Source organism: Thamnophis sirtalis, unplaced genomic scaffold (assembly GCF_051295495.1).
Source record: "Thamnophis sirtalis isolate CommonGarterSnake01/CBP01778 unplaced genomic scaffold, rThaSir2_p1.2 scaffold_2, whole genome shotgun sequence".
Classification (NCBI taxonomy): domain Eukaryota; kingdom Metazoa; phylum Chordata; class Lepidosauria; order Squamata; family Natricidae; genus Thamnophis; species Thamnophis sirtalis.
The window spans coordinates 42,615,080-42,642,251 of NW_028261382.1; the positions used below are offsets into that span (position 1 = coordinate 42,615,080).

The following is a 27,172-nucleotide window of genomic DNA, read 5'->3' on the forward strand; positions in this document are numbered from 1 at the left end:
CAAATCCAAGCTTGTGGTGTTGTCATTCGTGTGTGTGTGTGTGTGTGTGTGTGTGTGTGTGTGTGTGTGTGAGAGAGAGAGAGAGAGAGAGAGAGAGGGAGGGAGGGAGGGAGAGAAAGAGAGATCCTTTCTTTTTGCAAGTGGCATTTCTGGAAATCGACACAGGTAGTTTGGCAGGGAAAAAGTAGAGGTGGCAAATCCAAGCTTGTGGTGTTGTTATTCGTGTGTGTGTGTGTGTGTGTGAGAGAGAGAGAGAGAGAGAGGGGGGGGGGGAGAGGGAGAGGGAGAGGGAGAGAGAGAGAGAGAGAGATACTTTCTTTTTGCAAGTGGCATTTCTGGAAATCGACTCCAGGAGTCTGTTTTTGTGTTTAGCAGGGAAAAATTAGAGGTGGCAAATCCAAGCTTGGTGTATGTGTGTGTGTGTGTTTGTGTGTGCGCAGAGCTGTCAGCATAATCCTATTTGTTTCTCTCCAGAGGCTTATGATTGATTGTTTCCTGATCCTTATCAACAATCAAACCCTTCAAGGCAGACGGTTTTTTTCCCCTTGAAGATTTTCAGCCAAAAAAACAAAAAAAAAAAAAACCCAAAAAGTTTCTTTTGTTAAAACTAGCCAGCTAACGTACACACACACACACACAAACACACACACAGACACACAAATATGCACTTCCAATTGCTCATTTTCCCCTCTGTGTAGCCCAAAGGGGGCCAAGCTAATACGTATCTTAATGCTTAAAAATAAAAATAAAAAAAAATCCCACAGGCAGGGCCACTCCAGAATAAATATTGTGGGTTGTTTTAATAAACAATAAAGTCGCAGCCTCTTCCGTAATTCTCCGCTTGGGAACAAACCTAAAATACAAAAATGGCCTCTTGGCCGTTCAGAAGAGCTGATATTTTTTTCCCCGGGGGTTAAATTGGCCTTTTCCAGGTGGCTAATATTAATTGTTAAAGGTCATCGTTTGTTAGGGAATAGTCTTTTTTTGTTGTTGTTGTTAAATCTTTTTATTATTATTATTTGCATATGAATAGATTGAATACAGTGTGATTGTCCAGGCGTTTCACTTACCATTAAAACCAGTGCGAGAAACCAACAACATATATACTATTTGTACGGTGCTCACATTGTACACTTAATTTTGACCGTCGTATTTATTATAATACACCGGTGGAGGGGTGAAATTCAGCAGGTTCCGGAGAACCAGTAGCGGAAGTTTTGGGTAGTGCGGAGAACCGGCAAATGCCACCTCTGGTTGGCCCCAGAGTGGGGAGGGAATGGGGTTTTTGCAGTACCCTTCCCCTGCCATGCCCGCCAAGCCCACAGAACCGCTCGTCCAAAAAGTTGAATTTCACCGCTGCACCGATGAATATTATCTCTTTCCAAATCCCCCTAAACAATTTTTTTCCCCCGGTATTCCAACTTCCGGTTAGGACAAAGATTCTAACTGGAAGCCTCCTGTTCAATTCTGGAGCCAACTGGAAGTCCGATTCCCCCACCATAGAATCTCCTCCTAGCCCAGCGTCCTTTTACTGGCTGTAAGTCCAGTTCTCCCACTATAGAGTCTCCTCCTAGCACAGCGTCTTTTTACTGGCTGGAAGTCTGGTTCCCCCACCATAGAGTCTCCTCCTAGCACGGAGTCCTTTTACTGGCTGGAAGTCCGGTTCCACCACCATAGAGTCTCCTCTTAGCACAGCGTCCTTTTACTGGCTGGAAGTCTGGTTCCCCCACCATAGAGTCTCCTCCTAGCACGGAGTCCTTTTACTGGCTGGAAGTCCGGTTCCCCCACTGTAGAGTCTCCTCCTAGCACAGCGTCCTTTTACTGGCTGGAAGTCTGGTTCCCCCCACCATAGAGTCTCCTCCTAGCCCGGCATCCTTTTACGGGCTGGAAGTCTGGTTCCCCCACCATAGAGTCTCCTCCTCGACAGTGTCCTTTCACTGGCTGGAAGTCTGGTTCCCTCACCATAGAGTCTCCTCCTAGCCCGGCGTCCTTTTACGGGCTGGAAGTCTGGTTCCCCCACCATAGAGTCTCCTCCTAGCCCAGCGTCCTTTTACTGGCTGTAAGTCCAGTTCTCTCACCATAGAGTCTCCTCCTTGACGGTGTCCTTTTACTGGCTGGAAGTCCAGTTCTCCCACCATAGAGTCTCCTCCTAGTGCAGCGTCCTTTTTTCCTTTGACTGATCAGCGACAGGGAGCCACAGCAGAAGGATGAAGGAGCCACATGCAGCTCCGGAGCCACAGGTTGCTGATCCCCGCTCTGGGCAAATGCCCCATAGAGCAGGGGTCTCCAAGCTTGGCAACTTTAAGACTTGTGGACTTCAACTCCCCAGAGTTCCTCAGCCAGCTTTGCTGGAGACCCCCTGCTACAGATCATTTTTTCTTTCTGTTTTCCATCACGATCAAGAGATGTCTAACTGGATTTTTGACGGATTTTTGTCCTCCGCTTCTCTCTCTGTATAGGCTGTTCAGTCTGACCTTGAAGAAACTCATCATGCTGAAGGAGATGGATAAGGATCTCAGCTCGGTGGTGATTGCCGTCAAGTTGCAGGTATGTCACACTGAGGAATGAGGATGTGGCAACTATCTTGTGGCCCTTAAGAGTCACAGAAGTTACTCACTGTGTCACTTAATGCGGAGCTGCTCCAAAAAGAAAAAAATAGCAGTAGCCCTTAGACTTATATACCGCTTCACCCGGCTTTTACAGCCCTCTCTAAGCAGTTTACAGAGTCAGCCTCTTGCCCACAATAATCTGGGTCCTCCTTTTACCCACCTCGGAAGGATAGAAGTCCGAGTCAACCTTGAGCTGGTCAGGGTCGAACTGCTGGCAGTGGTGAGAGTTATATTGCAATACTGTATTCTAACCACTGGGAAGGAAGGGGGGGGGGAGGAAGGAAGGAAAGAAGGGCGGGCAACAGAGGGAGAGAATCAAGATCACGTGAAGGGTTGATACCACTTTATAAGGCCTTGGGAAGGCTACACTTGGGATATTTGCATCCAGTTTTGGTCGCCACGATGTAGAAAAGATGTGGAGACTCTGGAAAGAGTGCAGAGAAGAGCAACAAAGAGGATTAGGGGACTGGAGGCTAAAACATACGAAGAACGGTTGCAGGAACTGGGAATATGTCTAGTTTAATGAAAAGAAGGACCATGGGAGACATGATAGCAGTCTTCCAATTTCTCAGGGGCTGCCACAAAGAAGAGGGAGTCAAGCTATTCCCCAAGGCACCCGAGGGCAGAACAAGAAGCAATGGGTGGAAACTAATCAAGGAGAGAAGCAACTTAGAACTGATGAGAAATTTCCTGGCAGTTAGAAGAGTTAATCAGTGGAACAGAAGTTGCCTCCAGAAGTTGTGAATGCCCCAACCCTGGAAGTCTTTACGAAGATGTTGGATAGCCATTTGTCTGAAACGGTATAGGGTTTCCTGCCTAGGCAGGAGGTCGGACTAGAAGACCTCCAAGGTCCCTTCTAACTCTACTATTGTATTGTATAGGAATAGCCCTTAGACCTATATACCACTTCACAGTGCTTTACAGCCCTCTCTAAGCGGTTTACAGAGTCAGCCTCTTGCCCCCAACAATCTGGGTCCTTGGAAGGATGGAAGGCTAAGTCAACCTTGAGCTGGTCAGGATTGAACTCCTGGCAGTGGGCAGAGTTAGCCTGCAACACTGTATTCGAAGGAAGGAAGGAAGGAAGGAAGGAAGGAAGGAAGGAAGGAAGGGAAAGGAAAGGAGGTAAGGAAAGGAAAGGAAAGGGAAGGAAGGAAGGAAGGAAGGAAGGAAGGAAGGAAGGAAGGAAGGAAAGAAAATAGCCATAGCCCTTAGACTTATGTATATAAAACCTTTTGAAAAGCAAAATCAGTGGGGGAGCCAGATCGACTGCAGTGATTCTCTTAACAAACGTGGCAAAAATAGTCTGTCAAATGAGCCAAAACTCACTTCCCAAATGTCTCACTTAATGGCAGAAATTGTGGGCTCTGTTGTGGTCGTACGTCGAGGACCGACCCGTAGCTCTCAACCATCCGACTGGGTCAGACAGCAAGAGAAAATGTGGGGGACATCGTTTTCCCGAGAGTATATAACTTTACCGAAGAGTCAACATGGGTGCAGAAATAGAAAAGCCAGCTCGAATGATTTCGCGCGCAAACATCATAAGGAAAACTTTCTCTTTTCCCCCAATCTCTTGCACACTCTCATTTCTTTCTTTCTTTCTTTCTTTCTTTCTTTCTTTCTTTCTTTTTTCTCTCTTTCTTTCTTTCTTTTTTCTTTCTTTCTTTCTTTCTTCTTTCTTTCTTTCTTTCTTTCTTTCTTTCTTTCTTTCTTTCTTTCTTTCTTTCTTTCTTTCTTTCTTTCTTTCTTTTTGAGAGCGGTCTGTCTGCTTCGGACTTTCCCAGCTCCCTCCCCAAAACCTCCCTTCCCTACCTTCCAGCGTCTTCCCTCCCTCCGCCCATTAGAGTCGCGTGGTTGCAAAGCGAGGCGGCCTAGCGAGTCAACCGTGAGCCTACCCTTTGTAATCTACCCTTCGGGGAACTCCGATCCGGCCTCGGCTGCTTTTTCCCAGCAGACGAACTGACCCCACGCCTCTTGCAGGGTTCCAAGCGGATCCTGAGGTCCAACGAGATCGTCTTGCCCGTCAGCGGGCTCGTAGAAACGGAACTTCAGCTGACGTTCTCGTTACAGGTAAGCGGGCTTTAGCGGGATTCCGGCTCTTCGCAAAACATCGCACCGGCAAAGAAGAATATTGGTAGCTCAGGGTGGTAAGGAGAGGGGGCCCTTGGTGCTCTCTGAGCTGGGTGGTTTTCTTGCAGGCATTTCAGGACCCAACTAGGTAACATCATCAGTGCTAGAAGGGAATGGAGGAGGAGGAGGAGGAGGAGGAGGAGGAGGAGGAGGAGGAGGAGGAGGAGGAGGAGGAGGAGATGGAAGAGAAGGAGAAAGAAGAGGAGAAGGAGGGGAGAATTGTGGGGTCCTTGGTGCTCTCTGAGCTTGGTGGTTTTCTTGCATACATTTCATGACCCAACTAGGGGACATCATCAGTGCTAGAAGGGGCATTTGTAGCAAAAAAAAAAACCATGCCGTGTGTGTGTGTGTGTGTGTATTGTGTATGTGTAGATATATACTTTCTTTTGAGAGCAGAGAACAATTTCATTTTTTAATGTGTGCCAGTGTGCTTACAGTAAAAAATGACAATAAAGGTTCTCTTCTGTTCTGTTCTCTCCTCTTCTCTCTTTTCTCCTCTCCTCTCTGCTCCTCTCCTCTCTTATGATTTCTTCCCTCTTTGCTCTCTTTTCTTCTCCCTTCTGGTTTCTTCCCTCTTTTCTCCTCTCTTCTCTTCTCCTCCCTTCTGGTTTCTTCCCTCTTTTCCCTCTTCTGTTCTTCTGTTCTTTCTCTTCTCTTATGGTTTCTTCCCTCTTTTCTCTCTTCTCCTCCCTTCTGGTTCCTTCCCTCTTCTGTTCTTCTTTCTCTTCTCTTATGGTTTCTTCCCTCTTTTCTCTCTTCTCCTCCCTTCTGGTTCCTTCCCTCTTCTGTTCTTCTTTCTCTTCTCTTATGGTTTCTTCCCTCTTTTCTCTCTTCTCCTCCCTTCTGGTTCCTTCCCTCTTCTGTTCTTCTTTCTCTTCTCTTATGGCTTCTTCCCTCTTTTCTCTCTTCTCCTCCCTTCTGGTTCCTTCCCTCTTTTCTCCTCTCTTCTCCTCCCTTCTGGTTTCTTCCTTCTTCTGTTCTTCTGTTCTTTCTCTTCTTTTATGGTTTCTTCCCTCTTTTCTCCTCTCTTCTCCTCCCTTCTGGTTTTTCCCCACTTCTCTCTTCTCTTCTTCTCTCTTATGGTTTCTTCCCTCTTTTCCCTCTTCTTCTGTTCTTTCTCTTCTCTTCTCTTATGGTTTCTTCCCTCTTTTCTCTCTTCTCCTCCCTTCTGATTCCTTCCCTCTTTTCTCCTCTCTTCTCCTCCCTTCTGGTTTCTTCCCCCTTTTCCCTCTTCTGGTCTTCTCTTCTCTTTCCCTTCTGTTTTTCCCCCCTCTTCTGGTCTTCTCTCTTCTGGTTTCTTCCCTTTTCTCTCCTCTCTTCTCCTCTCATGGTTTCCCACTCTTCTCTCCTCTCCTCTCTTTTGGTCTCTTCCCTCTTTTCTCCCTCCTCTCTTCTCCTCTTCCTCCCCCCCCCAAAATCTTTTCTTCCCCCGCCTTTCTTCCCGCAGTACCCTCACTTCCTGAAGCGAGACGCCAACAAGCTGCAGATCATGTTGCAGAGGAGGAAGCGGTACAAAAACCGGACTTTCCTGGGCTACAAAACCTTGGCGGTGGGCCTGATCAACATGGCCGAGGTAGGTGAGGCAGATGGGAAGGCCCAGGTGGAAAATCACCACCTGGCCCTCTAGGCATTTTTGCCCCATGGGTTTTCAGCTTCCGGAGACACACAAACACAAACACACAAACACCGTGGAAATTTGGCCTTCTGTTTCTCGTTGGCAGGTGATGCAGCACCCGAGCGAGGGGGCGCTGGTTTTGGGACTGCACAGCAACGCCAAAGACGTCTCCGTTCCGGTGGCCGAGATCAAAATCTACTCCCTGTCCAGCCAGCCCATCGACCACGAAGGACTCAAGTCCAAATTATCAGGTGCGGGCAGCTCCTCGCTTTTTACGGCCATGCATTTAAGCCTCCGTTGCTTTCGCGCCTGATTGACCAGATTCAGCTTTGCTTCGCTACTATTTGTTTGTAATTAGCAAAAAGTACACTTAATCTCAAGCAAATGGAGTTGAGTGGTTTCTTTCCTGATTATTCAATGAAGTAGCATCTGACATTGTGCTTGTTGTGTCCCGCCAGTGGAACTGAGAGCCGATTCGGAGAGTGAGGAGGGTTGGGGAGGAACCTGGGCCAGTCCTGGAGTCTGGGGAAGGCTCTGAGGAGGGCTCTGTGTCGGAGGCAGAGAGGGGGCCAGGGCCGTCTGACAATTATCAGCTGCCTTCGGAGTCAGACATCAGTGAGGCAGAAGAACAGCTGGAGCCTGTTCCCAGTGCTGTGCAGAGCTGCCAGAAGGCAAGAACAGTTAAGACAAAAGGGGCAACTGGGGAGTAAGGCTTGGAGATGATTGGCCCCTCCCACAAGACATAAAGGAGGAGCAAAGGAACGTGAGCCTTTTGCAGGAAGCAACTTTGTTCGTCCTTGTCGGTTTGAAGTCTGAAGCTCTGTTTTGACTCTGTGCTCCGTGTGGCCTTGCAAAGCTAAAATTGACAGTTAGATCTTTGGCAGCGTTTCAAGGGAGATAAAGCTGGGCGCTTATCAGCCTTATTCCCGAAAGACTTTGGCAGACTTCGGTCGGAGTCTTTACAAACTATTCGGGACTCATTACGGGCTGTGAAGGAGCATAATTCCCAAGCTTTATTGATCATCTGTCTTGCTTCCCAGATCGATCCCCGGACATTGATAACTACTCGGAGGAGGAAGAGGAGAGCTTCTCGTCCGAACAGGAAGGAAGCGACGACCCATTGCACGGACAGGTAAACCTACCCTCCTTCTTGACGGGATGGAAACTTAATCTATCTATCTATCTATCTATTTCTCTCTCTGTCTCTCCATCTATCTATCTGTCTGTCTGTCTCTATCTATCTATATCATCTATATCTATCTATCTATCTATCTATCTATCTATCATCATCATCATCATCCATTTTCTCTCTCATTATCTATCTATCTCTGTGTCTATTTTCTCTCTCTTTTCTCTATATCTGTCTATCATCATCTATTTTCTCTCTCATTCTCTGTCTATTTTCTCTCTCTCTTTTATCTATATCTATCTATCTATCTATCTATCTATCTATCTATCTATCTATCTATCTATCTATCTATCCATCCATCCATCCATCCATCCATCCATCTATCTATCTATCTATTATATGTATATCCGTATATCTGCTTGAATCCTGCAACGGCTTCTCGTTTTTCTCTCGGCAGGATTTGTTCTACGAAGACGACGATCTTCGGAAGGTGAAGAAACCGAGGAGGAAACTCACCTCCACTTCTGCAATCACCCGGGTGAGTCATGTTGGAGGTGGTAGCAATAGTTATTTTGGCCCACCCTTTGTCTGGAAGGGTCCAGGGGGCTCCTGTCTGCGCAAGGGGTTGGACTAGAAGACCTTCAAAGCCCCCTCCCGGTTCTCTTCTCTTCTAGCAAAAGGCAGAGCTGGACGTGAACCCTTAAGTCGTTAAGTTTTATACGTTGTTATATCCCGGCTGGGCCTGGGTCCCCTTTTTCCTAACAAGCAAACAATCCCTCTTTTTCACAGCAGCCAAATATTAAGCAGAAGTTTGTGGCTTTGCTGAAAAGGTTCAAAGTCTCGGATGAGGTAAGTGAAATCCCCTCGAGTCCCAATGCTTCATTTGTGGGACTGAATCTTGCCAGACTAAAGCTATAAGCTTCCAACACCGTGTTTCTTCTCATTGGTAGCTTGGTGCCTGAATCCCAGAATTCCCCTTCCTTCCTCCCTCTTTCTCTTTCCTTTCCCTTTTCCCCTTCCTTCCTTCCTTCCTCCTTCCTCCCTTTGACCCTCCTTCTTTCCCTTCCCTTCTTTTCCCCTTCCTTCCTTCCTCTCTCTTTCCCTTGCCTTCTTTTCCTCTTCCTTCCTTTCTTCTTTCCTCCCTCCCTCCCCCTTTTTGTCTTCTCCTTCCTTCCTATCTCCTTCCCTCCTTCCCCCCTCTTTCTCTTCTTTTCCCTTTTCTTCCTTCCTCCATCCCTTCCCCTCCCTCTTTCTCCTTCCCTTCTTTTCATCTTCCTTCCTTCCTTTTGCTTCCTCCCTCCCTCTTTCTCTTTCCCCTTCCTTCCTTCTTTCCTTTCTTCTTTCCTCCCTCCCTCCCCCTCTTTCTTTTCTCCTTCCTTCCTATCTCCTTCCCTCCCTCCCCCCTCTTTCTCTTCTTTTCCCTTTTCTTCCTTCCTCCATCCCTTCCCCTCTTTCTCTTTTCCTTCCCTTCTTTTCCTCTTCCTTCCCTCCTTCCTTCCTTTTGCTTCCTCCCTTCTCTTTCTCTTTCCCCTTCCTTCCTTCCTTCCTTCCTTCCTCCCTCCCTTTCCAGCCACAGTGAAAAGTGAAAATTAGGTGCAACTCACTCAACCGTGGCCTGGCTTAATATCCTAAATTCTGGTCCCTCATTAGCCAAGTTATCTCTCTCTCTCACACAAACAGACAGACAGACAGACACACACACACACACACACACACACACACACCGCCCTACAATGAAGCTGTGAAAATGCTCCCTTGGAGAGTGGAGCCCCCATCTTGACCGCAAAGCCTTTTTTCTCCCCCCCCCCCCTCTCCCCCAGGTGGGCTTCGGCTTAGAACACGTTTCTCGGGAGCAGATCCGGGAGGTGGAAGAAGATTTAGATGACCTTTATGACAGCCTGGAGATGTACAATCCCAGCGACAGCGGCCCCGAGATGGAGGATACCGAGAGCATCCTCAGCACCCCAAAGCCCAAACTCAAGTAAGGCACAGCCGTCAGGGCTCCAAATAGCACCCCAAAGTAAATCGAGAGTCCGAGGCAAAGGGTTGCTCAAAGTCCCGATTGATTAAGAGAGCCACGTTGGCACAGCTGGGAAAACTTGAATCTGAAAGCTTCCTGAGTTTCCCCCACCCAGTTGAAAGTTCAAGCTCTTGCCCCCCCACACCCACAAGACCATCCCATGGTCCCATCTCCCACTGCCACGCTGGCAGCTTCCACCCCTCCAGTTCCAAGAGAAAGAAAGATAGATAGATAGATGGATGGATGGATGGATGGATGGATGGATGGATGGATGATAGGAGAGAGAGATTGGTAGAGAGAAAGATTATAGATAGATAGATGATAGATAGATAGATAGATAGATAGATGGATGGATGGATGGATAGATAGATAGATAGATAGATAGATAGATAGATAGATAGATAGATAGATAGATAGATAGATAGATAGATGAGAGAGAGAGTGATAGAGATAGATAGATAGATAGATAGATAGATAGATTAGATGGATGATAGGAGAGAGATTGATAGAGAAAAAGATAGATGATAGATAGAGAGATAATGATAGATAGATAGATAGATAGATAGATAGATAGATAGATAGATAGATGATAGATAAATAGATAGATAAATAGATAGATAAATAGATAGATAAATGGATGGATGATAGGAGAGAGAGATTGATAGAGAGAAAGATAGATAGATAGATAGATAGATAGATAGATAGATAGATAGATAGATAGATGATAGAAGAGAGAGAGAGAGATTGATAAAAATAGATAAACAGAGTGATAGATAGATAGATAGATAGATTGATTGATTGATAGATGGATGATAGGAGAGAGAGATTGATAGAGAGAAAGATAGATACATAGATCATAGAAGAGAGAGTGATTGATAAAGATAGATAAACAGAGAGAGAGAGTGTGTGTGATATAGATAGATAGATAGATAGATAGATAGATAGATAGATAGATAGATAGATAGATAGATAGATAAATGGATGAGAGAGATTGATAGAGAGAAAGATAGATACATAGATGATAGAAGAGAGAGAGATTGATAAAGATAGATAAACAGAGAGAGAGAGAGAGAGAGAGCGAGTGATAGAGATGGATGGATGGATGGATGGATGGATAGATGATAGGAGAGAGAGATTGATAGAGAAGTCGGAGAGGATAGTTGTTAGTACAGGTTACACTCTAGGATTTTTATGAGCCGCAGTAGCCCAGTGGTTAGAGTGCAGTACTGCAAGCTGCTTCTGCTGCCTGCCAGCTGCTGGCAATTTGGCAGTCCAAATCTCACCAGGCTCCCGGTTGACTCAGCCTTCCGTCCTTCGAGGTGGGTCAAATGAGGACCCGGATTGTTGGGGGCCAAAAAGCTGGCTCTGCAAACCGCTTAGAGAGAGGGGTTGTTAAAGCCCCGTGAAGCGGTATATAAGTCTAAGGGTTATTGCTATTTCCAGGGAGATTTCTAACTCTGTGGCCTTTCCCAGATTTTTCCCTCTCCTCTTCTTGGGAAAATCTGGGACCATCGTCCCCTCCTCTTGATTTTGGGCAGCCGCTTGACCCCGCCCTGTTCTCTTTTCCAGGCCTTTCTTTGAAGGAATGTCCCAGTCCAGTTCCCAGACAGAAATTGGAAGCCTGAACAGTAAAGGGAGCCTCGGCAAGGATGCCACCAGTCCGGTAAGTCGCCGGGGAAAAATAAAAACTGGGAAAGAGCCAACCGAACGTTATAAACTATATTGCAATTCCAGCCACAACAGGCTGTATCTTAACAGAACGTGAATCCAAAATGCACACTATCACTGTCAAAGGCACTATGATTTGACACTATAGATACAATTTATTCCTTTTCATTTCATCAGCCCAGGCATTCCAAAGTTATGCAGGAACATACACACAGACACACTGAGGGGTGTTGGGGATGTCTTACCCCCCACAGTATTTTTCCCCCCAGAGAGTAAGTCATTTGTGTACCAGGTTTGGTTGAAATTGCTCGAGGCATTCTAGAGGCAAGCTAGAATATACATTTTGATAGATAAATAGATAGATGATATGAGAGAGAGATTGATAGAGGTAGATAAACAGATAGATCATAGATATAGATAGATAGACAGATAGATAGAGGATAGAAGAGAGGGAGAGATTGATTGATAGATGGATGGATGGATGGATGGATGGATAGATGGATGATAGGAGAGATTGATAGAGACAAAGAAAGATAGATAGATAGAGATAGAGAGATAGAGAGATAGATAGATAGATAGATAGATAGATAGATAGATAGATAGATAGATGATAGATGGATAGATGGATAGATGATAGATAGATAGATAGACAGACAGACAGACAGATGATAGAAGAGAGAGAGATTGGAAGAGATAGATAAACAGAGTGAGAGAGAGATTGATAGAGATAGATAGACAGACAGACAGACAGACAAATAGATAGGATGGATAATAGAGATAGGTAGGTAGGTAGGTAGGTAGGTAGGTAGGTAGGTAGGTAGATAGATGATAGATAGATAGATAGATAGATAGATAGATAGATAGATAGATAGATAGATAGATAGATAGATGATAGATAGATAGATAGATAGATAGATAGATAGATAGATAGATAGATAGATAGATAAGATAGATAGATAGATAGATGATAGATAGATAGATAGATGATAGATAGATAGATAGATAGATAGATAGATAGATAGATAGATAGATAGATATGATAACCTTTTTTTCTCCTTCACTGATCCAGATCGAAGCCTCGTCCGGGGATAAACTCAAACCGAATCGGACCAAAAACATGGATGACAACATCAACGAAACAGACATTCTGGTAAGCACTTAGAAAGTAGCAGATTCTCTCTGGTTTCCTTGGGGGGAGGGGGAGGGGGAAAAAAAGCACTGAACGTCTTCCTCACCCCCCCTCCCCATTTTTCTAGGAAGGGAACGAGCAGGACACTTACGGGGACTTATCCAACACCTTAATTATCCCCGAAAAGGTCAAGACACCGATGAAAACGAGCAAGGGGGATCTTCAGAGCATGGCATCGCCCAGGTTGGTGTAGTCAACCTTCTTGATGATTTCCTTGGGCCAATATCAAAGGGCAGAGTTCCAGACACAAATTATTGCTAAAATCTGAGAAAAAAACCTATTTAAAATAGAGCCTCGATGGCTCAGTGGTTAGAGAGGGGGTATTCAGCAGGGTCCCACCTGGAGAAGCGGTACGGCGAGATCTGGCAGGGATCTCCCGAGGTCCTCTTCTGACCGAGGCTTCCCAAGAGCCTGAAGCCGACTCCTTGACCCAAGAAAACCCCTTTTATTAATTCCCTGTGAATTCCGCTCCTTCACATCCAGCAAAGTCTTTCAAGGGAGGATTTACGGTCACAGACCTTATCTGGCTTGGAGAGCTGCCAGGCCGATCTCTGCAGAACTTGGCCAGGAGTCTCGGAGAGTCACAAACCAATGAAGCGAACTAATGGTCTCCTGCAAACTCCCCTTTCGCTCCTCTTTTATATCCTCTGGGAGGGGCCATTCACTGACCACCTGTGGCCTTACTCCCAAGTCGACACCTGTTCCTTAGCTGTTTCAGGATTGGGCAGCCTATAAATTCATTAAATGAAATGAAATGAAAGTTTCCTTCGTCCGGCAACTCTGCGCATGCGCACACTGGGAACAGGCTCCAGCTGTTCTTCTGCCTCACTGATGTCTGACTCCGAAGGCAGCTGATAACTGTCAGACGGCTCTGTCCCCCTCTCTGCCTCCGACACAGAGCCCTCCCCAGATTCCAGGACTGGCCCATCTTCCTCCCCAACCCTCCTCACTGTCAGCTCCGTTGGAGGAGACAATTGCAGGAGACCCATCAGTTCGCTTAATCGGTTTGTGACTCTCCGAGACTCCTGGCCAAGTTTTTCAGAGATCGGCCTGGCAGCTCTCCAAGCCAGATAAGGTCTGTGACCGTAAATCCTCCCTCGAAAGACTTTGCTGGATGTGAATTTGCTTCATGCTCTTGGGAAGCCTAGGTTGGAACAGGTTGTAAGTCCCTGTTTTTTTTCAGGGCCAATGAACTCTTCAAAGTGTCGCTAAACAAATGATTGTAAGTCGAGGAGAAGGTTCCACCACAAAACCGCGGTAGACTAAAGCGCGCTTGACGAAAGCGCGTACGTGACGTCATCACAGCGTGACGAAAACAGCACGCTGTGAGCGGTAAACTTAAAATTAACACGTAAATCTAAACCTAACCCCCCCCAAACCTAACCCTAAACCTAACCCTAAGCCTAACCCTTAACCTAACCCTAAACCTAAACCTTAACCTAACGCTAAACCTAACGCTAAACCTAACGCTAACCCTTAACCTAACCCTAAGCCTAACCCTAAACCTAACCCTATACCTAACCCTTAACCTAATGCTAAACCTAACGCTAACCCTTAACCTAACCCTAAACCTAACCCTAAGCCTAACCCTTAACCTAACCCCAAACCTAACCCTAAGCCTAACCCTTAACCTAACCCTAAACCTAACCCTATACCTAACCCTTAACCTAATGCTAAACCTAACGCTAACCCTTAACCTAACCCTAAACCTAACCCTAACGCTTAACGTAACCCTAACCCTAACCCTTAACCTAACCCTAACCCTTAACCTAACCCTTACCTTTATGTGAATCGGCTTGCTTTAAAAGCGCTTTTTAAAGCGCCCTTTTTTCTCCGCGGTCGTATTTGTCGCGCTGCTGATGACGTCACGTACGCGCTTTAATCGGGCGCGCTTTAGTGGACCGCGGTTTTGACGGGTTACGGAGGAGAAAACACTGGACTTCCCCTCCAATTGTGGCGTCACTTTGATTATCCTCCTTGAGTGTTACAGCACTAAATTCAATGAACTAATATGCTTCTTCTATCGGTGACAGCAAAATGGACAGCAACGTGCACACCCCTCGTCAGAAGCGCAGTACCCCGCTCAAGGAACGTCAGCTCTCCAAGCCGCTGAGCGAAAGGACCAACAGCTCCGACAGCGAAAGGTCCCCGGATTTATGTCACAGTACGCAGGTGAGTTACGACTACGGTGCCCCTAACCGTGGCTCAGTCCCCCTTTCGGCGGAGTTTGGGAGAAGGGAGGGCGGTGGTAGCGACAGAATTAACTTCCTCTCTTGAAGGAACTTTCCGTTGGAGTAAGAATGGGGTGGGGCTGCGCCGTGTACCCCTGGTTTCATATTGGAACGGGGAAATGTGTTAACCGGAACTGATGAGTGGGTGCGGAATTGGGTAGTGCCTTGCCTTTCATGAGTTGACGTAGCTTGCCTTGCGTTGACTTGACTTGACTTGTTGAGTTGAGTTGACTTGCCTTTCATTGAGTTCGGTTGACGTGGCTTAGCTTGCCTTGCCTTGAGTTGAGTTGTCCTAGCTTGCCTTGCCTTGAGTTGAGTTGACCTATTGAATTGAGTTGACTTACCTTTCATTGAATTGAGTTGACCAATTGTGTTGTCTCGCCTTTCATTGAGTTGAGTTGCATTGAGTTGCTTAACTTGCCTTGCATTGAGTTGAGTTGCCTTGCCTTTTGTTTAATTGAGTTACATTGAATTAAGTTGGCTTAACTTGCCTTGTATTGAGCTTATTTGTTGTGTTGAGTTGCGTTGCCTTTCATTGAGTTGAATTGAGTTGCTTAACTTGCCTTGCATTTAGTTGACTTGACTTGCTGAGGTGAGTTGCCTTGATGTTAATTGAGTTGAATTGCATTGGCTTAACTTGCCTTGTATTGGGCTGAGTTGACTTGTTGAGTTGAGTTTATGAGTTGAGTTGCCTTGCCTTTTGTTGAGTTGAGTAGTTGACTTGCATTGACGTAAGTTGCCTTGCCTTCAGTTGAATTGACTTACTGAGTTGAGCTCAGTTGCATTTCCTTTCATTGAGTTGAATTGAGTTGGCTTACGTTGCCTTGTATTGAGCTGAGTTGACTTGTTGAGTTGCCTTGCCTATTATTGAGTTGACTTAAGTTGCCTTGCAATGAGCTGAGTTAACTTGTTGAGTTGAGTTGCTTTTCATTGAGTTGAATTGAGTTGCATTGCTTTTCATTGAGTTGAATTGAGTTGCCTTAAGTTGCCTTGCATTGAGCTGAGTCAATTTGTTGAGTTGAGGTGTCTTGCCTTTTATTGAGTTGAGTTGACTTAACTTGCCTTGCAGTGAGCTGAGTTGAGTTGCCTTTTGTTGAGTTGAGTTGAGTTGTATTGCTTTTCATTGAGTTGAATTGAGTTGGCTTCAGTTGCCTTGTATTGAGCTGAGTTGACTTGTTGAGTTGAGTTGCTTTTCATTGAGTTTAATTGAGTTGGCTTCAGTTGCCTTGTATTGAGCTGAGTTGACTTGTTGACTTGAGTTGCTTTTCGTTGAGTTGAATTGAGTTGGCTTCAGTTGCCTTGTATTGAGCTGAGTTGACTTGTTGACTTGAGGTGCCTTGCCTTTTATTCAGTTGGTTGGCTTAACTTGCCTTGCATTGAACTGAGTTGACTTGTTGGGTGGAATTATCTAGAGAGTTATCTACTGGACCAGCTTTTCAGGCTGTGCTTCAGAAGCATTCAGACAGTGACTTACAACAACCTGCAGGATTCCCATTTGATGAAGATTTCATGAAAATCTCACACAAAAGACACAATTAATACTCCCAGTTGTGCTGCTTGTCTGGGTTACCCCGAAAGGCTGACAGCCCTTCAAAACCTGCTTCCTTTTCTCCTCCCAGATTCCTCGCAAGGTTGTTTACGACCAGTTGAATCAAATCCTCGTGTCGGATGCCGCGCTGCCCGAAAACGTAATCCTGGTGAATGCCGTGGACTGGCAAGGCCAGGTAAGTTAGTAGCTGGATCTCCCTGGATCTCTTTATGGCAATCCAGCTGGCAAAAGTTGACGCTGATTTGGCAAAGTCTTATTATTTCATGACCTTTGCCGAAACCCAATTCCGCTTCTCAGCTATGAAGACCTAGAAGGCTGTGTGTGGGCAGATGTTACCTAGTTGGGTCATGAAACACCTACAAGAAAAACACCAAACTCAGAGAGCACCAAGGACTTCACAGTCCCCTCCTTCTCCTCTCCACAATCCCCACTCCCTTCTAGACAGATGATGTTGCCTAGTTGGGTCATGAAACGTCTGCAGGAAAACCACCAAGCTCAGAGAGCACCAAGGACCCCACAATTCTCCCCTCCTTCTCCTCTTCCTTCTCCTTCTCTTCCATCTCCTCCTCCTCCTCCTCCTCCTTCTCCTCCTCCCCATTCCCTTCTAGCACTGATGATGTTACCTAGTTGGGTCAAGAAATGTCTGCAAGGAAACCACCAAGCTCAGAGATCACCAAGGACTTTACAGTCGTCATCCTCCTCTTCCTCCTCCCAAGTCCCACTCCCTTCTAGGACTGATGATGTTACTTAGTTTGGGTCATGAAACGCCTGCCAGAAAATAAGCAAATTCGGAGAATACCAAGGACACCACAGTCCTCTTCCTCCTTTCTCCTCCTCTTCCTTCCCCTCTTCCTCCACCTCCTCCATTCCCTTCTAGCACTGATTGCGTTCCGTAGTTGGGTCACGAAACGACTGCAAGAAAACCACCAAGCTCAGAGAGCACCAAGGACCCCACAGTTCTCCTCCTCTTCCTCCTCCTTTTTCTTCTTCTCCTCCTGCTCCTCCTCCCCACAATCCCCATTCCCTTGTACCACTGATGACGTTACCTAGTTGGGTCATGAGACATCTGCAGGAAAACCTCCAAGCTCAGAGAGCACCAAGGATCCCCCCCCTCCTCCTCCTCCGCCTCCTCCTCCTCCTCCTCCTTCACAAACCCTCCTCCCTTCCAGTACTGATGACATTCCCTAGTTGGTTCATGAAACATCTGCAATGAAACCACCAAGCTCACAGAGCACCAAGGACCCCACAGTCCCCCTCCCCCTCTCTGGAAACCCCCTCCCTTTTAGCACTGATGACGTTCCCTAGTTAGGCCATGAAATATCTGCAAGGAAACCATCAAACTCAGAGAGCACCAAGGACTCCACAATTCTCCTCCTCCTTCTTCCCCTTTCTAGCATTGATGAGGTAACCTGGTTGGGTCACGAAACGTCTGCAAGAAAACCCCCAAACTCAGCAGGAAGGACCCAGTGGTGGGTTTCAAAAATTGTTTAAACCTACTCTGTGGGTGTGGCCTCCTTTGTGGGAGTGGCTTGCCCCCCATGTGACCGGATATGAAGATGCCGACAACACTTGTCAGAATCACCTTAAATGACCTCACACACAGCACTGGCATGCATAAGAATAGGATGTAAACTTGTTTTTTTAAAAGGCATCTTTGGTTTGCATTAAAACAACTTCAACACTCGCAATGTTCTGATTGCACCACAAACGCAGTAGTCATCCTTACCTTTCACAGAGGCACTGAGTTTTATAAATAGGAGCATGATAGTGTAGAATAATAGATTTATAGATTTTTATAGATTTTATTAACATTTGTAGGCCGCCCTTTTCCCTGAGGGGACTCAGGGCGGCTCACATAAAATCAGGGAGGGGGAACACAAACAATGATATAGACACATATAATAAAAGTAATAAGCAACATACATTCATCATTCGGGAGGGGCGGCTATCCTTATCCCCAGGCCTGACGGGCTAGCCAGTTCTTAAGGGCTGTGCGGAAGGCCTGGACGGTGGAGAGGGTACGAATCTCCACGGGGAGCTCGTTCCAAAGGGTCGGGGCTACTACTGAGAAGGCCCTCCTCCTTGTAGTTGCCAGCCGGCACTGGCTGGCCGATGGAATACGGAGGAGGCCCAATCTATGAGATCGAATTGGTCGCAGGGACCAGTGGTGGGTTTCAAAAAAGTTTGGAGCCTCTTCTGTAGGTGTGGCCTACTTTCCGGGTCCACTGGTGGAACCTCTTCTAACCGGTTCGGTAGATTTGACGAACCGGTTCTACCGAATAGGTGCAAACTGGTAGGAACCCACCTCTGGAAGGACCCCTCATTTCAACCCCGAGCTGCCCAAGATTCTCCTCTGTTGATTAATCATCAGGGGAAAAAAGTTTTCCACGGCAGCTTTATCAGCCAAAAGCCATGTCCCTCCCTCGGCCTGATTTGCCTCCTTGTTTTTGCTTCTAGTACGTAGCCGAACTCCTCCAGGATCAGAAGAAACCCGTGGTTTGCACCTGTTCCACTGTTGAATTGCAAGCTGTCCTCTCGGCTCTCCTCACCCGGATCCAGAGATAGTGAGTTCACCCCCATCGGTCCCATCGGTCCCTCGTGCTCATCTCACAACTGGCAGCGTTTAGAAGGGGGGGTTGATAGGGTATGACATCCTGCTTCTGACTGGAGGTTCTCTTAAAAAGAGAGGCTGGATTTCAGCAGCGGTCACCAAAAATTATTTGCATTTTCTGGTCCCGAGCAAAAGCCCTTTTCTTTCTTAATTGACTGTGAATTCCGCTCCTTCGCATCCAGCAAAGTCTTTCAAGGGAGGATTTACGGTCACAGACCTTATCTGGCTTGGAGAGCTGCCAGGCTGATCTCTGCAGAACTTGGCCAGGAGTCTCGGAGAGTCACGAATCGATGAAGAGAATTAATGGTCTCCTGCAAACTCCACTCCCCTTTCGCTCCTCTTTTATTCCGTCTGGGAGGGGCCATTCACCGTCCACCTGTGGCCTTACTCCCAAGTCGACCCCTGTTCTTGAGCTCTTCCCTTCATCTGGCAGCTCTGCGCATGCGCACACTGGGAACAGGCTCCAGCTGTTCTTCTGCCTCACTGATGTCTGACTCTGAAGGCAGCTGAGAACTGCCAGACGGCCCTGGTGCCCTGTTTTCCCTGGCAGAAGCCCCGGCGGGCCGTCCTTCACTGTTTCCAGGGCAGGCCCGTGGGTCAGATTGTACCCCGCAGGCCAGGTCCGGTCGCCTTGAGTTTGACACCCCTGCCTTACACATACACAAGTAGAAGAAACCCATCACACGGCATCCTCTCCATACAGGAGAGCCTTTAAATCAAGAGCCTCTCCACAGCGTCTGTCAACATGAGCCGAGGTGGCGCAGTGGGTAGGGTGCAGTACTGCAGGCCACTTTAGCTGACTGTGATCTGCAGTTCAGCGGTTCAAATCTCACCGGCTCAAGGTTGACTCAGCCTTCCATCCTTCCGAGGTGGGTGAAATGAGGACCCGGATTGTTGGGGGCAAGTTGCTGGCTCAATTTGCTAAAAAAATATTTGTAAACCGCTTAGAGAGGGCTGAAAGCCCTATGAAGCGGTATATAAGTCAAATAGATAGATAGATAGATAGATAGATAGATAGATAGATAGATAGATAGATAGATAGATAGATAGATAGATAGATAGATAGATTCCTCCCTTCCCTCCTCCAGAGGCCAAGCTCCTGAAACCCACCCACCCATTTTAATTTCCCTTTTCTCTCTCTCTCTCTCTCTCTCTCTCTCTCTCTCTCTCTCTCTCTCTCTCTCTCTCTCTCTCTCTCTGCAGCTGCAATTGCAACTCCTCCATGCCGCGTCCGGTGAAGGTGGTCTCTGTCGGGGGCCAGAGTTACCTGAGTGCCATTTTGAGGTTTTTCGTGAAGCAGCTGGCCAATAAAACGTCGGACTGGCTCAATCACATGAGATTCCTCATCATCCCTCTAGGTAACAGAATTAGAATAGAATGCCGTCGAATAACAGGAGTTGGAAAGGGACCGTGGAGGTCTTCTAGTCCAACCCCCTGTTTAGGCAGGAAACCCTACACCACTTTAGACAAATGGATAATCCAACATCTTCTTAAAGACTTCCAGTGTTGGAGCATTCACAACTTCTGGAGGCAACTTCTATTCCACTGGTTCATTGTTCTCACTTTCAGGAAATTCCTCCTCAGTTCTAAGTTGCTTCTCTCCTTGATTAGTTTCCACCCATTGCTTCTTGTCCTATCCTCAGGGGCTTTGGAGAATAGCTTGACTCCCTCTTCTTTGGGGCAGCCCCTGAGATATTGGAAGACCATTATATCTATAATGTCAAATCACAGTACCTTTGACAGTGATAGTGTGCATTTTGGAATCAAGTTCTGTTAAGATACAGCCTGTTGTGCCGTAAAATGGCTTCTACTGTACAGCGCAGTGGAGTTGCCATGGTAACGGCTTCAGAGGACTCCGCAAGGGGGCTCCCGCTGGTAAGGGGGGAAATCCAACATTCGAAATTACGTTTGATCCGGACGTTTCCCCCCCCTCCCTATAAATAAATATAGCTAGTTGTTGATAAACGTCCTTGTGTTTCTCCGCCAGGATCTCACCCGGTCGCGAAATACATGGGCTCCGTGGACAGCCGATACAGCAATATGTTTCTAGACACCTCTTGGCGCGACCTCTTCAGCAAACCGGAACCACCTGCGATAGGTAAGAAGGGAGCTCTAAGTTCCTCTTTCCCGAAATCTCTTTTTGGTCCCTTTCGCTCCACTCTCGCCCCGCCTGGATTCTTGTTCCGGGGGAACTTTGAGTCAAATTCAGCCTTGGCCGTCAAGGGAAATGGAGGCTCCGGGGTTCCATTTTGACCCGCCTGACCTGTTGATTTTTTGGGTGTGTGTGTGTGTTTCCGTCTTCCTCAGAACCCCTGGATGTGGTGGGCCGGATCACCCAATACGTGAACGGGGCCAACGTCACCCACCAGCTGCCCGTGGCGGAAGCGATGCTGACCTGCAAGCACAAATTGTAAGTGCCCCCCTTCCCAAATCAGGAAGGTTCTGGCAAGACGCCCCTTTCAATACGGGGAGTCAATTAAGTAGAAAGCCACAGCAGAGGTAGCTGGTGGGAGGAACTAGGAAGCTGTTGGGCTGAACAGCCCCCCTCGATCTGTCAATCAGATCATGACTTCACCCCATGACCCGGAGGCTCTCTGAGGTCGCTCACTGCAACTCCAGGATACTAAGCAGAGGGTGATTCTTCTTAAGTTTGAGACCCCCGTATTCAGCGTGTGAATACAAGGCACAGACTCGGGATGCAGAGACGGAGGATAGTTGGCAAAAAACTAAGCTAAGGTTTCCCACTGTTTAGGCGCTGGGAAGTAATTCAGCACATTCGTCTTCTCTCCCTCCCTCCCACCATCCTTCCTTCCTTCCTTCCTTCCTCCCCCCCTCTCTCCCTCCCTCCCTGCCATCATCTTTCCCCCTTCCCTCCCTCCTGTCATCCTTCTTTCCTTCCTTCCTTTCTCTTTCTCTCCCATTGTTGTTCCTTCCCTCTCTCCCATCATCTCCCTCCCTCCCTCCCTTCCATCATCTTTCCCCCTTCCCTCCCTCCCACCATCCTTCTTTCCTTCCTTCCTTTCTCTTTCTCTCCCATTGTTGTTCCTTCCCTCTCTCCCATCATCTCCCTCCCTCCCTCCCTTCCATCATCTTTCCCTCTTCCCTCCCTCCCACCATCCTTCTTTCCTTCCTTCCTTCCTTTCTCTTTCTCTCCCATCATTGTTGTTCCTTCCCTCTCTCCCATCATTTACCCTTCCTTCCTCCCTCCCTCCCATCATCTTTCCTCCTTTTTCTTTGTTTAAAATAATTTTTATTATAGTTTTCTTCATTTTACATCACAGTTTCCCCTTCCTTCCTTCCTTCCTTCATTCATTCCTTCATTCATTCATTCCCTCCCATCATTGTTGCTCCTTTCCCTCCCATCATTCTTCCCTCCTTTCTTTTTTAAATTAATTTTTATTATACAGTTTTCTTCATTTTACATCAGTTTCCCTTCCCTCTCTACCTCCCTCCCATCATCTTTCCTCCCTTTTCTTTTTTTAAATTAATTTTTATTATAATTTTCTTCATTTTACATCAGTTTCCCCTTCCTTCCTTCCTTCCTTCCTTCCTTCCTTCCTTCCTTCCTTCCTTCCTTCCTTCCTTCATTCATTCATTCATTCATTCATTCATTCATTCATTCCCTCCCATCATTGTTGCTCCTTTCCCTCCCATCATTCTTCCCTCCTTCCTTTTTTTTAAATTAGTTTTTATTATACAGTTTTCTTCATTTTACATCACAGTTTCCCTTCCCTCTCTACCTCCCTCCCTCCCTCCCACTCTTCCTTCCTTCACACTTAGACATATACCGCTTCGCAGTGCTTTTACAGCCCTCTCTAAGCGGTTTACAGAGTCAGCCTCTTGCCCCCCCCAACAATCCGGGTCCTCATTTTACCCACCTCGGATGGACAGAAGGCTGAGTCAACCTTGAGCCTGGTGAGATTCAAACTGGAACGAGGCCCTCCGGCTCTTCGCCACCAGCCGCGCTTCCCTCCAGCCTTCGCCCAAAGCCCCCCGCCAGGAGGCTGAAGCAGACCCCAAGTGGGAATCTCTGCCCCCCTCCGATCCCCCATAAAAAAAGACCCCGAAGGGGGAGACTCTCTGCAGCAACACAAGCGTTCCTTGCGCATACCCATCCCAGGGGCCGTAGTTTGAGGACCCCTGATTGAGTGCAGTATAAAAAATGCAACTAATTTTTCTGCAGACCACCAACATTTTTTCACGGACCACCACCTTGGTTTATTGCCAAAATAAAATAACCAATTCTTCCTTTTTGTCTGCAGCCAAGATGAAGATTCCTACCAGAAGTTTATCCCTTTTATTGGGGTAAGACAAAATTTAAGATCCTTGGACATATGGAAAACAGTTAAGATCTCAGGCGGCTTTGTGTCCAAATCCAGTTGCCTAGCTGCCCAGGAGTGGGGGGATCTGCTTTTGGGGGGAAGGGGGAGAAGAGATAGCTAGGTGTATTTTTTGGCTATGCTGCTAACCCTGCTGGCTGGCTGGCTTGCCCGTCACCCTTGCCAAGGGGACGCTGACGGGAAGTTGTGGCTGAAACTCAAAAGGCACCACAATTAGGAGGCAAGATATAGGGGAGACATGATTGGCAGTCTTCCAATATCTCAGGGGCTGCCCCAAAGAAGAGGGAGTCAAGCTATTCTCCAAAGCACCTGAAGGCAGGACAAGAAGCAATGGGTGGAAACTAATCCAGGAGAGAAGCAACTTAGAACTGAGGAGGAATTTCCTGACAGTGAGAACAATTAACCAGTGGAACAGAAGTTGCCTCCAGAGGTTGTGAATGCCCCAACACTGGAAGTCTTTAAGAAGATGTTGGAGAGCCATTTGTCTGAAACGGTATAGGGTTTCCTGCCTAGGCAGAGCGGTTGGACTAGAAGACCTCCAAGGTCCCTTCCAACTCTGCTATTGTATTATATTGTATTATATAATGGTGCGTGGGCTAATTTTATCTTTTTAAGCCAGGAGCCCAAAAGGATCCCATCAGCGGCCAATTCTGGGCCTGTCGTATCATAAGATATCACAAAGTGTTATTCTCTCTCTCTCTCTCTCTCTCTCACACACACACACACACGCACACACACACACACGCACACACACACTACTTTACACTTTCTGCAAATCCCCAGGGTTTTAGCAAACGGCTGGGCACACCTGGAAATTGCAAAAGGGGCCCGGCTGCGTTAGAACAGGAGTTCTATTTTCCTGCACTGGTCAACTGTAGGTCATCCTTGAGTTATGACCACAGTTTGTAATTGGTCAGCTAATGGGTTTGCAGGCTTGAGGGGCTGGTAATCAACAAAAAATGGGGTTTTTTTTGACTTACATATTGATACCTCGTCTTCATTATTTTTATAAATAATTCAAGCGGGCAAACGTGTTATTCCTTCTATTCCCCCATCCCACACACACAACAACAACATCCCTGCAAGGCAGTTGGGGACTGAGGGAGGACCAAGCCAAAGTCAACCAGCCGCCTTTCATGCCTTAGGCGGGACTAGAATTCCCTGTCTCCTAGTGATTGCCTCAAAGTCACCCAAATGGCTTTCATGCCCAAGGCAGGACTAGGATTCACCGTCTCCTGGTGATTGGCCCAAAGTCACCTAGCCAACTTCCATGCTTAAGGCAGGACTAGAACTCACACTCACCTGGTGTTTGGCCCAAGGTGAACCAGTCAATTTCCATGCTTTTAGGCAGGACTAGAATTCATTGTCTCCGGGTGATTGGCCCAAAGTCAACCAGCCGGCTTTCATGCCTAAGGCAGGACTAGAATTCCCTGCCCCCTGGTTACTGACTCAAGGTCAGCCAGCTGACTTTCAGGCCTTAGGCGGTACTAGAACTCACCTTCCCCTGGTCGCTAGGCCTCTACTGTCACCATGACGACAAACTTGCCTTTCTTTTTATCTGTCGTTATTTATAGTTATTGATTGATGAATGCATAAACCCCTTGAGTCCAGCCAAGGTCAGGTAGCGCTTCACCAAAGCACCAGGCGCAGTCAATCCGTAAGAAGAATAAGAATAAAAAAGAGCTATGTGTAGATATAATTACAGTTTTAAAAAATAAATCGATCTAACATTTCTGGCAGGGAGAATTCTGCAGCACTCAAATCCCAGAGCCTTTGCAGAAGATTTATTTTTCTAATAAAGTGGGGGGTGGGGAATATAAGAACAGGGGCTGTCCGGGATGCAAACACCCCCTCCGCAAACGATCTCCATCTTTGGACTCATCACAGTTTAGTGAAAGATAAATATTTTTGCCCCTCTGGCTGGCGTTCCCGCACCGTTAACCTGCTGTTATGGCCCGCCAGCAGAGTTGGCGGCAGAGTCCGACAGTGAGGAGGGTTGGGGAGGAACGTGGCGGATGAGGGCTCTGTCTTGGAGGCAGAGAGGGGGCCAGAGCCGTCTGACGGTTATCAGCTGCCTTTGGAGTCAGACATCAACGAGGCAAAGGAACGGGTTGGCTTGTGGGGGAGAATGAAATAGCCAAATTATATAGATAAAGGTGTGTGTGTGTGTGTGTGTGTGTGTGTGTGTAAGTGTAAGTGTCCTTCCTTGGTACACAAATGACCTACTCTCTGGGGGGGAAAATACGGTGGGGTTAAGACACTCTTAACAACCCCCTACCCCGAGTGTGTGTGTCTGTTTGTGTTTCTGTGTGTGTGTTCCTGCATAACTCTGGAACGCCTGGGCCGGTGAAATGGAAAGGACTGAATTATATCTATAGTGTCAAATCACCGTACCTTTGACGGTGATAGTGTGCATTTTGGATTCAAATTCTGTTAAGATACAGCCTGTTGTGCCGTAAAAAAACCCGCAGGCTCCTGAACTGATGAGGGTTTTTTGGGGGAAAGGATTCACAGTCTGTGCTTTCTCTCTTCCTCTTGCAGGTAGTCAAGGTGGGCCTCATTGAAGATTCACCCGCAGCAGCAGGTAATTCTTTAAATTAAAATTGTGTCCTGTTCCGTTCTGTTCTATTTTCTATTTCATTATTCTTTTCTATGCTAATTCTTTTCTATTCTATTCTAAAATTCTGTTCTTATTTCATTATTCTATTCTTATTTCTATTGTATTTTAATTTCTGTTCTATTCTTTATTCTATTCTTTTATATTCTTTTCTTCTTCCTTCTATCTTCTATTCTTTATTATCTTTTATTTTCTCTTCTCATTTCTATTCTGTTCTTATTTCTGTTCTCTATTCTTTTATATTCTCTTCTTTTCTCTTCTATATTCTATTCTTTATTATCTTTTATTTTCCATTCTCTTCTCTTCTTATTTCTATTCTAGTCTAATTTCTCTTCTATTCTTTATTCTATTCTTTTATATTCTTTTCTTCTTTCTTCTATCTTCTATTCTTTATTATCTTTTATTTTCTCTTCTCATTTCTATTCTGTTCTTATTTCTGTTCTCTATTCTTTTATATTCTCTTCTTTTCTCTTCTATATTCTATTCTTTATTATCTTTTATTTTCCATTCTCTTCTCTTCTTATTTCTATTCTAGTCTAATTTCTCTTCTATTCTTTATTCTATTCTTTTATATTCTTTTCTTCTTTCTTCTATCTTCTATTCTTTATTATCTTTTATTTTCTCTTCTCATTTCTATTCTGTTCTTATTTCTGTTCTCTATTCTTTTATATTCTCTTCTTTTCTCTTCTATATTCTATTCTTTATTATCTTTTATTTTCCATTCTCTTCTCTTCTTATTTCTATTCTAGTCTAATTTCTCTTCTATTCTTTATTCTATTCTTTTATATTCTTTTCTTCTTTCTTCTATCTTCTATTCTTTATTATCTTTTATTTTCTCTTCTCATTTCCATTCTGTTCTTATTTCTGTTCTCTATTCTTTTATATTCTCTTCTTTTTTCTTCTATATTCTATTCTTTATTATCTTTTATTTTCCATTCTCTTCTCTTCTTTCTCTTCTAGTCTAATTTCTCTTCTATTCTTTATTCTATTCTATTCTAATCTATTCTTTTATATTCTGTTCTGTCCTTATTTCATTATTCTATTCTTATTTCTATTCTTATTTCTATTCTATTCTTTATTCTATTCTATTCTTTTATATTCTCTTCTATATTCTCTTCTTCTTTCTTCTCTTCTTTATTATCTTTTATTTTCTCTTCTCTTCTTATTTCTATTCTGTTCTTATTTCTGTTCTCTATTCTTTTATATTCTCTTCTTCTCTCTTCTATATTCTATCCTTTATTATCTTTTATTTTCCATTCTCTTCTCTTCTTATTTCTATTCTATTCTAACCTGTTCTATTCTTTATTCTATTCTATTCCTATTCTATTCTTTTATATTATTTCCTTCTTTCTTCTTTCTTCTATTCTTCATTATCTTTTATTTTCTCTTATTTTTATTGTATTCTTATTTCTGTTCTCTATTCTTTTATATTCTCTTCTTTTCTCTTCTATATTCTGTCCTTTATCA

At 45.7% G+C, this 27,172-nt stretch overlaps 1 protein-coding gene across 1 annotated transcript in view; it reads left to right on the forward strand.

Moving 5' to 3' along the window:
• Window positions 1-27,172, forward strand: part of PACS1 (phosphofurin acidic cluster sorting protein 1) — an 86,964-nt gene that overhangs the window by 51,149 nt on the left and 8,643 nt on the right. The window contains exons 16-35 of the mRNA XM_087707663.1: window positions 1,522-1,537; window positions 2,224-2,547; window positions 4,587-4,676; window positions 6,184-6,309; window positions 6,458-6,602; window positions 7,392-7,483; window positions 7,938-8,018; window positions 8,270-8,329; window positions 9,301-9,461; window positions 11,070-11,163; window positions 12,238-12,318; window positions 12,425-12,540; window positions 14,391-14,529; window positions 16,208-16,312; window positions 18,595-18,701; window positions 19,952-20,106; window positions 20,736-20,846; window positions 21,056-21,158; window positions 23,011-23,053; window positions 25,630-25,672. Coding sequence (XP_087563789.1) covers window positions 1,522-1,537; window positions 2,224-2,547; window positions 4,587-4,676; window positions 6,184-6,309; window positions 6,458-6,602; window positions 7,392-7,483; window positions 7,938-8,018; window positions 8,270-8,329; window positions 9,301-9,461; window positions 11,070-11,163; window positions 12,238-12,318; window positions 12,425-12,540; window positions 14,391-14,529; window positions 16,208-16,312; window positions 18,595-18,701; window positions 19,952-20,106; window positions 20,736-20,846; window positions 21,056-21,158; window positions 23,011-23,053; window positions 25,630-25,672 — 2,192 coding nt within the window. The remainder of the gene's footprint in view (window positions 1-1,521; window positions 1,538-2,223; window positions 2,548-4,586; window positions 4,677-6,183; window positions 6,310-6,457; window positions 6,603-7,391; window positions 7,484-7,937; window positions 8,019-8,269; window positions 8,330-9,300; window positions 9,462-11,069; window positions 11,164-12,237; window positions 12,319-12,424; window positions 12,541-14,390; window positions 14,530-16,207; window positions 16,313-18,594; window positions 18,702-19,951; window positions 20,107-20,735; window positions 20,847-21,055; window positions 21,159-23,010; window positions 23,054-25,629; window positions 25,673-27,172) is intronic.